General features: G+C 38.2%; 1 protein-coding gene across 1 annotated transcript; it reads right to left on the minus strand.

Annotated features, from left to right (window-relative positions):
* Positions 1–7673: 7673 nt before the first annotated feature.
* On the minus strand, positions 7674–7891 carry LOC110571301 (ATP synthase membrane subunit K, mitochondrial-like). The gene has a single exon (XM_044912761.1). It carries the CDS (start codon positions 7889–7891, stop codon positions 7715–7717), a length of 177 nt encoding a protein of 58 aa, XP_044768696.1. The 3' UTR covers positions 7674–7714.
* Positions 7892–9728: the final 1837 nt, after the last annotated feature.

A 9728-nucleotide genomic window follows, 5' to 3' on the forward strand; every position in this document is an offset into this window, starting at 1 on the left:
AAATATAGCAAGAGAAGAGGAAGTGCCTCATAAGAGATGTGGCCATAGGAAAAGGAACACAATTATTACAAAGACTACAGCCCAGCAGCGGAAAATAGAGGAAGAAATATTGGTAGCCCTTCTCTATCCCTTCTTCCGATTTCTTGCCAGTGCCTTTCTTTAGCAGAACCCAGTTAGAAGTAGAGAAAATCAGTGCCCAAGTGATGCCATTCTTGAGGTCAGATTTTTGGGGAAGAGTGCAGGGAATGGAAGGGCAAAACAGAGACCTGAAAAAAAAATGGAGAATGATCAGCACAGAAAGCCCTCAACATGCTGAAGAAAGGAAGGATGTCATTTTCCTATTAATTATGGGGGTTCTCATGGTAATAGGATACAGGTGATGTTATTCAGTGCCTTTCGATTAAAATTAATTATGTTAAGTGACTCTTGGCTTAATGAGGTCACATTTAAGGTCATGGACCTTGGAACCTGCCCAAGCAGTCTCCTCCATATAAGGGCACTGTGAATAAGCAAGGTGCTTAATTTCTGTGAACCCCAGCCTCATCTCCTACTAAAGAAGGGAAGTACTATTGTCCACCTCATAGCACGGTCTGAAGAATTAAATGAGATGATGGGGGTAAAGTGAAGTATCTGACACAAATGTAAGAGTTCAATACACATTTATGATTCTAAAGACATGGTAGAAAGATTGAAGGATACCTAAGGAGTGCCATTCCCTGTCAGAGAATTTATATTAGGTTCAGAAAATCTGTGGAAAATGCAAAAAAATGTAAGTATTGTGATGACCTTATTTTTATGAATATTTTATTCACCAGCCATTTCTGTAGCCATGCCTTTGCCAAGCTTATGAAACCTGTGGAAAATAGCATACTCAGAATAAAGTTTTTACATGCATAAATATAATTCATAGGATTATAAGTGAAAACAATTATGGAAGCATTTGCATATTTATATATAAACCAGTCATAGATATAGTTAAAGAAAAAATTATGATATTGTAATGTGTGTTCTCGTTTAGTAGTACATTACAAAACAAGATCTAATAGTAACTCTAACAACTAACATAATTTTGAAATAATAACAAAGGTAACATTTCTAGATATCAACAGTAACTGTGATTTGATAAGAAAATATTTGTGATCTCTAATGGTGACACAAATCACAGATACTGCTAACACTGCTGGAATTTGCTGCTTTACATTTGCAACTAAGAGAATTAGTGGTCAGTTAGTAAGAGATGGTGCAAAAAAGATAGATTTCTTTTTCCTGCACAAGTTCACAGGTCACATAAATTTTTATCCACAGTGTTTGGGGCCCACGGAACTCCTGACCTGGAGCCTAACACAATGGCTGGTAAGCAGTATACATTCAATAAGTATTTGCTAAACTGAAATAAACATGACAAAAGAACCATACCTACAGACACGAAGTATTAGAATATTTTGCAGACAGTGAGTTACTCTTAGTGAGCCGTTAAGATTGGACTCATGCAGGCAAGATTTCAATAGATCTCACCTGTAGGTCTCACCAAGCATAGACATGAAATGTCTCACATGTAGAATAGAACAAGCTCTTCGAGTTAACCTGTAATCACAAGGCTTTATGGGATGACTTGAAGAAAAACTACAGAGTGTGTTAAGGAACGGACCTTTTAAACTTGACAATAAAAGAAAAGGAACACCAGGAGGAACAATATTTGCATAGATAAAATTTCTTTCCTGAAAAAGAAAAAAATTCTCCTAAGTCAGTAAATGACTCCAATCAACATGGTAACCAGTGTGTGAGGACGTATTTGTTAAATTCTCTTGAAGAAGCAAAGCATTAGGACTTGAAAAATAACAAGACAGTCCTCTTACCTATCAAAACATCATTTAAAAAAATGGTAGGAAGGTTGTAAGGATGTATAAGAATTATACTTGTGAGAATGTAACTTGGAGCAACCAACCATCTGGGGAAGAATTCAATAATAGGCATCAAAACCCTACCCACTATTGAAGAGCTTTATGTACATTATTCTATTTAATACTTACAATGACCTGAGGAAGCAGATATGAGTATTCCCATTTTATAAATGTAAACTCAATGGATCTGTGAGTTAAGTAATTTGTCAAAGCCACAGAGCCAGTGGGAAGCAGAAACAGAATTCCAATCCACGTCTCTAGTACCAAAACCTACACTTTGTCCACCATATCACACTTCCTAACTTTTGGTTAAGTAATTAGATCTTTGCTAATTTAACCTAAAGGTTACATGCACCAAGACAGTGATTGAAACATTATGAATAATATTAAAGACAAGCTCAAGCTCAACAATAGAGGAAAAGTTAAGGGAATTATCATGAATTACTTCTCTAATTAGTCTGCAGCTATTTAACATTCTGTTGCCGATAATAACATGGAAAAATATCTATGGTAACTTAAGGAAGAAAGGAGAGTAGAAAATAATGTGATCACAACCGCAGAAAGTTTGAAAAATAATTACGCATAGGAAATAACAAAATGTTAAATGTCAATGATTTACTCTGAGTGGTAGACTTTGAGTAAATTTTTTCTTTCTTCTTTTTAGTTCACTGGATTTCCACATTTTCTATAGTGGACATTCTTAACATTTGTGATAGAAGAAATATACATTGATTTTTTTTTTTTTTTTATTTTTTAAAGATTTTATTTATTTATTTGAGAGAGAGAGAATGAGAGAGAGCGAGTACATGAGACGGGGGAGGGTCAGAGGGAGAAGCAGACTCCCTGCTGAGCAGGGAGCCCGATACGGGACTCGATCCAGGGACTCCAGGATCATGACCTGAGCCGAAGGCAGTCGCTTAACCAACTGAGCCACCCAGGCGCCCTATACATTGATTTTTAAAAGATGAAAGCAGAATCATATTGTAATATATAGATGTATCAAACCAATACCTTATACTCCTCAAACTTACACAATGTTATATGTCAATTATATCTCAATATACACACAAAAAATTTAAAAATCTGAAGAGTTAAATGAGATAACTAATATATTTAAATTACAGAAGAGCTTAAATCTTGCAATACTAAGTCATAATCTTGTTCCATCAAACTTAGCACTCTATCTCTTACCAGTGACTTATTAACATGTTGTAGAAAGCATAGTCACCTACTTTGATACTGCCCTCAAGAGACTAGGAATCATGGCCATCATGGAAACATGGTAACGACAGAGGGTTGAAAGTTCTCAGTTTGTCCCTGGACTCTACAACTTATTAATTAGTTTTGTGATTTGGGGCAAAGTCTTGAAATTCTATGAACCTTATCTACAAAAGATTATTATCATTAAATTGTTATTAAGATGGTTACAAAAAGTATATTTGATGCTATGTGTACTGCTTTCCCTGACATCAAGCCATGTGTGATAGAGTGGAAATCATCAATCCCATACAGATATTTACCTCAATGTATTTAATTACACCACCTCTTTCTTAAGAAAAAAAAAAAAACCAACTGGCAGAAGAAATAAATATAGTACAATTAATTATATAGAAATAAAACTTTGGGATGGAAAGATGGTCAAAGGAGAAAAGCAAACATTCCAATCAGAGGGTCAATACAATTTCTGTGACCAAGCATAAAGTCTGGCTCTAAGTTTCCAGCAGCCAATGCAAAGCTAGTCACACAACTTTAATGATCAGATAGAAGGAAACAGACTAGTGCCTTAAGGGTCACCAAGGTTTTACCAGAAACAAACTCTGAACACTTTTTTTTTCCCGTGTGGGGTATTATGTACAAGAATTGAATGATATAATTGGCAACACTCACAAATAATTCTTTACAGCAAATGGAAAAGTAGGTTCCACATGGCTATTTTTTATAGTGACATTTGTGAAAAGTCAAGAATTTAACATAAATCTCTAAGTCAGCAAAGGCAATTCCACAAGGACTCATCAGATGACAGCCAACAAGACTCCGGGTTTCTAGGCACTCTCTTTTTCTCCCTTTTCCCTCTCTCTTCCCTCCTGCCCTCCTTCCCCTCTTTAAACTCATTTGGAAGCAGCCACTAAAAAGTAGCTAAGAATGTGGACTTTGGGATCTTATTTTTTTATTTAAATTCTCATTCCCATATATCCTAGTGATTGGCTCTGGGCATATTACTTAATCTCCTCTGTAAAATAAGGTTAATCAAAATCCCACAGAGTGCTTAAAATAGTGCAAAACACATAGTAGCTAGCCCATAAAAGTTAGTAAATACCACCACTAATAATAATATCAATAATTATTTCATTCATTTGGCAATCATTCTTGAATACCTGTTATGTATTAGGTAATGTACAAGGTGTTGACTATTCAAAAATAAATTGTTTCCTGACCTCAAGAAACTCACATACAATGATAGAGGCAGATATCTAAACTGAAATTCTGAAACAAGTTTATATTGCAGGTGATTATGAAAGAAGCACCAAACTCAGTTTGGTAGAGAAGTCTCTTGGGAGTCAAGGAAAGCTTTCTGGAGAAAAGTGGCAAATGTAGTAAGAGCAAACACTTGCATGATGTCTTACCCTGTGCCATGAGCTGTTCCAGGTACTTGCTTATCTTAACTCACTTAATCCTCCCAATAATCCTGTAGTGTGTTTTTATCCTCGTTTTATAAATAGGGAAGCTGAGGCATGGAGAAATTCAACAACTTGTCCAAGAGCATAAAGCTAGAAAGTGATAGAGAAGAGTGGCTGTGTTCTTTATCGCTGTAATTGTGTCTGTCGTGTCTTAAACCCTAAAGGGCTTGTGACAGTGACCCAGCTAGTGTGAGGTATGTCTCTGCAAACAACAAGAATAACATGAGTGCAAGACACAGATGTAGGGAACAGCATGGTGTGGGGGAAGAAGGCACCATTGCTCAGCAGCAGGTGCATCAGGGATGTAGCAGGAGGAGGTGAGGAGGGTGGAGGTTCAGGGTGTGGGAGATCATGAAGAGTCTTGTATGCCACGCTAATGAACTTGAACTTTAACCTGCTGGACCTGAAAATTACTATACATGAGTTTGAAACATGCCACTTGAACAGGAATTTTGCTCTATATGACACTGAGCAAGTTACTAAATATCTTTAAGTTTCGATTTCATTAGGGGAAAAATGGGACTAATAAAATTCACATTACAGGGCAAGCAGTGATATATGCATACATGTAAAATGTATGGTATTTAGTAGACATTCAACAAAATGGTCATTATCATTTTAAGACACATTATGGGTAGGCTGAGTGAAGAAACAGGCATCCCCAAGGTTCAGCTAGTGCCAAATGAAGTGCCAAGGACCTGCATCCTATAGAAGCTAGGACCTACACTGAAAGTTTATGTCCCTCCAAAACGCAGATGTTAAGCTCCTCATCCCCCAAAGTGATGGTATTTGTATATGGAGCCTTTGGGAAGTGATTAATTCCCCCAAAACCCATCTGTTAAACTTCTAACTCCCCAAAATGATGGTATTTGTAGGTGGACCATTTGGGAGGTGATTAGCACATGAATGCGCTTCATGCTCTTATAAAGAGACACGAGGAAGCTCCCTTGCTCCTTCCACCGTGTGAGGATACACCTAGAAATCTGCAGCCAGGAAGGGAATACTTACCCCACCATGCTGCCAGCCTGCTTGTGCTCTTCCAGCCTCCAGAACATTGAAAAATAAATTTCTGTTGTGTATAAGCTGCTCAGTCTGTGGTATTTTGTTATAGAAGCCTGAATGGACTACAGCAGCAGGTAAAAATCTCATGAAGCTAAAAACTACCCTTGACATTCTTTTAGGAAGTTGCTGACATATCATTTCTCAGCCAGTATAACATTCCAGCATTGAAATACATTACCGTTGCTTCCATTCATGAAGGAGATGTATCTGTCTCTGTCTACTTGTCCGTGTGTCATCTCTCTTCGTGTCTATCCCTGCTGAATGAGGACAGCCAAATTCACATAAGTTAAATGAACATATAATTCAAGTCCTCCTTAAATAGGCCAAAGGCCGGGGGTGGGGGGAGCGGAAACACACCATCATATTATTTTCCCATTACGGGGGGAAAAAAAGTTCTCTCAAGTAGACAATCTGTCATTAACGGAGTCAAAATAAAGCCTTCCTGCACATACTTTATATTTCAAGTGAACTATCACGAAAATTACTTTATTTGCCATCTCCTAGGTCCCTGGGATTCATGTATTGTGCAGAGGCAAAAACAGACTAAGAGAAGGAGAATGACTTGTTGAAAGAAGCAGAGCTGGTCATTTCAGAATGAAAACACAGGACTTCTGCTCTGAGGCTCAGGCTCTGCACCTCCCCCCACCTGCAACAGTGCCTCTTCACGCTGCCTCACGTTGGAAAGCGGGGTTGGTACAGGGACACCAGGCACCTCACCAAACACCGCAGGGAGTATTGACAGGTATGAGTCATGAAGGTGCCAGAGCTAATAAAGCAGGGAAGAAAAGGGAAAGAAACATGGATATACAGGGACTCGATAGACTAAGATTTACCCCAGAACAAAAGCCTTCATTGGGAAGAAATAAAAGGACTCTTTAAATTTAAGGACCCAGGGCGACTGGGTGGCTCAGTTGTTAAGCGTCTGCCTTCGGCTCAGGTCATGATCCCAGGGTCCTGGGATCGAGTCCCACATCAGGCTCCCTGCTCGGCGGGAAGCCTGCTTCTCCCTCTCCCACTCCCCTTGCTTGTATTCCTGCTCTCGCTGTCTCTCTCTGTCAAATAAATAAATAAAATCTTTAAAAAAAATAATATAAATAAATAAATAAATAAATAAATAAATAAATTTAAGGACCGACCTCACCGAATAGCCAGAAACCACCACCACGCTATTTCTCATAATGAAACTGTACAGAGGAAAACAACAGAGGCCAGCTATATATAACGAGAGCATCGCAAAGAAGGTTGTGATCAGCGGAAAGCAAGAGGATTGGATGATGTGAAAATAGGCAGTGTTCCACCTACCCCTGTCCGTCCCGAGAAAGTCCTGAAAGCAGATAGGCTCTCTGAAACATTTTTACGTTTCCAAAGCTGATCAGATCCTCTCACTGAGAAAGGAGATGAAGAGATACACTTTTAAAAGGTTATTTCAGGAAAAAACTGTTTTTTTGAAATGCTCCTTATATAATATTTACAATGAGGATGATTGTTGACAAGTAGAGTTTGGGAAATGTTTCAAGTTTGGCCCGGATTACAAAACATACAAAGTCGTCGAGAGAGAGAGAGAGAGAGAGAGAGAGAGAGAGAAATGATGTGTACGGAACAAGCCCTTTCGGCTGTGCTTCTGTCCTCCCGGGTGGGCTCAGTGTCGTCCTCTGCTGGCCCAGTGTTCTGCTATTGGCATGAAACGGAGCAGAAAGGGGACTGAAAGCCAGGTCTAAGTCCTTCAGATATTTTTGCCTGAAAACCAAACAAATGATGTCACAGGAAAGAAGAGAGATTATATAAGAAGCCAGGGCAACAAATGCGTCAGAAGAACAAAAATGAGATACATAAACCCTCTTCTGTGAAAACAGAACAAGATTGGAATGATATAGAGAGAAAACAAGGCATCTGTCCTGTGGGAAAATTTTTCCTTTTCTGATTATATAAAATACAAGTTGGGTTTTCGGGCTAAAAAAAAATTTTTTTTTCCAGGTTCATAATTTATTGTACAAATTGAGTATCACATGATTAGTTGACATTAGTTTCTCCAGGCATGGGAACTTAACAGATGAGGTACAGGTTAAAATTCATTTATGTTGCTTTCACAGCTGGTGTTTTTTTAGACCTTAACTTGAAGTATAAGATCATCAGAGCAATGCCTCCATATGTGGCCAGTACACAATTCATTCCACCTGTGAGAGTATAAGAGTTGAAATATTTTTTGATACCAGTGAAATGGAATTGGGCATCAGTTTCTGGACCTGCCATGATTTCAATCTTGCAGAAGGCACCAATTCCACCGGTTGGGTCCGGGCTTAAAATTTTTAATCTGAGTCCTGGTTCCCTAAGAATAACCCATTTCCACTAGTCGGTTTTAGCGGGGCAACATGCCACATGGCCATTTTCATTGCTTACAAAAGCATTTCTTTCTCTTTCACTTTACATGTTGGTGCCTGTGGGTCAGCTACTGTAGCTCAGAGGCATACGTCTTCTGATCCCATTACCCAGGTGAACAAATAGCTTCTTGTCGGGACATGTATTTATAAAATCCGAAGAAGATTGTTATGTGCATAATGTGTGTAATGTGCATAAGGCCATTCAATATTTACTCAGAAACCTTAGAATCAAATCCCCAAACTTTGCCATGACATGTAAGTTCCAGACTTCTTCATGGCCCTTCATCTCCACTCATGCTACCTTCCCCATCAGTATTCTCCAGACACACTAGCTCACTTCCTTTCAATTTCTTGAACATGCCAGGTTCTTTCCAACCACAGGACTTTTGCACAGGCCTTCCTGATGCTGGAAATGTCCTTGCCTCTCACCTGCAATGAATGAATCCTAGTTATCCTTTAGACCTGAGCTTAATTGATAATTCCTCAGAGAAGTCTGCTTTGATTCTTCCATGAAAATGAGGACCCCTTGTAATTATCTCTGAAAGTTCCAATTCTTTTTCTGCAGCACGCTTCTCACAATTTGTAATGACATAGTTCATGATTATTTCATTTCTGACTACCTGCCTTACTAGATTGGAAGCTAGTAAGGGCAGGTAGTCAGAAGGGCAGAAATAATCCTTATCTTTTGAATAAATACATTGCTTCTTCTCCCACATCTAGTAATTGATGATGTACATTACATACTCAAATATATGTGTAATGAGCTGAGTTGTGACTAAGAATATGTTTACGGCATTCTTTATATAGCTACCAATACTTATCGAGAATCTACTATGTACTAGTTGCTGGGAATAAAGCTGTGACTAAGCCAGACCCATTTCCTGCCCTCATGGGTCTTGCAGCCTGTATCCTATGGTCACATTTTCTATGCGGAATTGTTCAAAGGCTTTTGAAAATGGAAGGACGGCATTTATATACCTAAACTTCCCCCTTGAAAAGAACAACAATTCATGGCAAAAACATTAAGTCAAAGTAGAAATTCTGCCTTCATTCAAGCTACCTTTTCATTCACTCACTCTTCCTACACCAACAAATCAAAAAGGGACAGGTCATTGGCTTTGATCTCAAATTTCTTTTGTGCATTTGTGTCAGCACGGTAACATTATTTAACCTTTGCTCTTTGTGCTTAAAGGATACGAGTGTTCTGATAAATGTAGTACTGCAGTCAATAACACACCAAAGCCTGCCCATAATTGGCTTACTTGAGAAATAAAAGGCCCTGCTTACTAAGTCTTAAATAATATACTCTGGGCAAGTCTGAACATCATTTTATCACTGATTATAGGAATTTAGATGTTCAAATCCCACTATCGTTAATGGGAGTTGCAACCCAGCTGCCCACAACCTATTCTAGAAATATACCAAGATCCATACTGAATTCTTTACTCCCTTCCCTTCAAATTTTTACCTGATTCTTTCAGGTAAAAACAGGATTAGTACACAACCTCAAATCCTTTTTAGCCTGGCACAGTTAAATAAATTTAACCTCATATAGCCATGCCCACTGCACGTTGGTAGACAAAAGTATACCAGTTAACCACATAAAAACCATAAACATTATATTTAAGTTATAGGAAAAAACAAATAATACCTCAGTTAGTCTTTATGTCAGATAATTTGTAATTACTTTTCATTCCCAAACATGATAT

This window comes from Neomonachus schauinslandi, chromosome 2 (genome assembly GCF_002201575.2).
Source record: "Neomonachus schauinslandi chromosome 2, ASM220157v2, whole genome shotgun sequence".
In the NCBI taxonomy this organism is placed as follows: domain Eukaryota; kingdom Metazoa; phylum Chordata; class Mammalia; order Carnivora; family Phocidae; genus Neomonachus; species Neomonachus schauinslandi.

Excerpts from the sequence above, each read along its gene's own strand:
- LOC110571301 (XM_044912761.1), bottom strand. The coding sequence starts at position 7,891 with ATGGCAGGTCCAGAAACTGATGCCCAATTCCATTTCACTGGTATCAAA.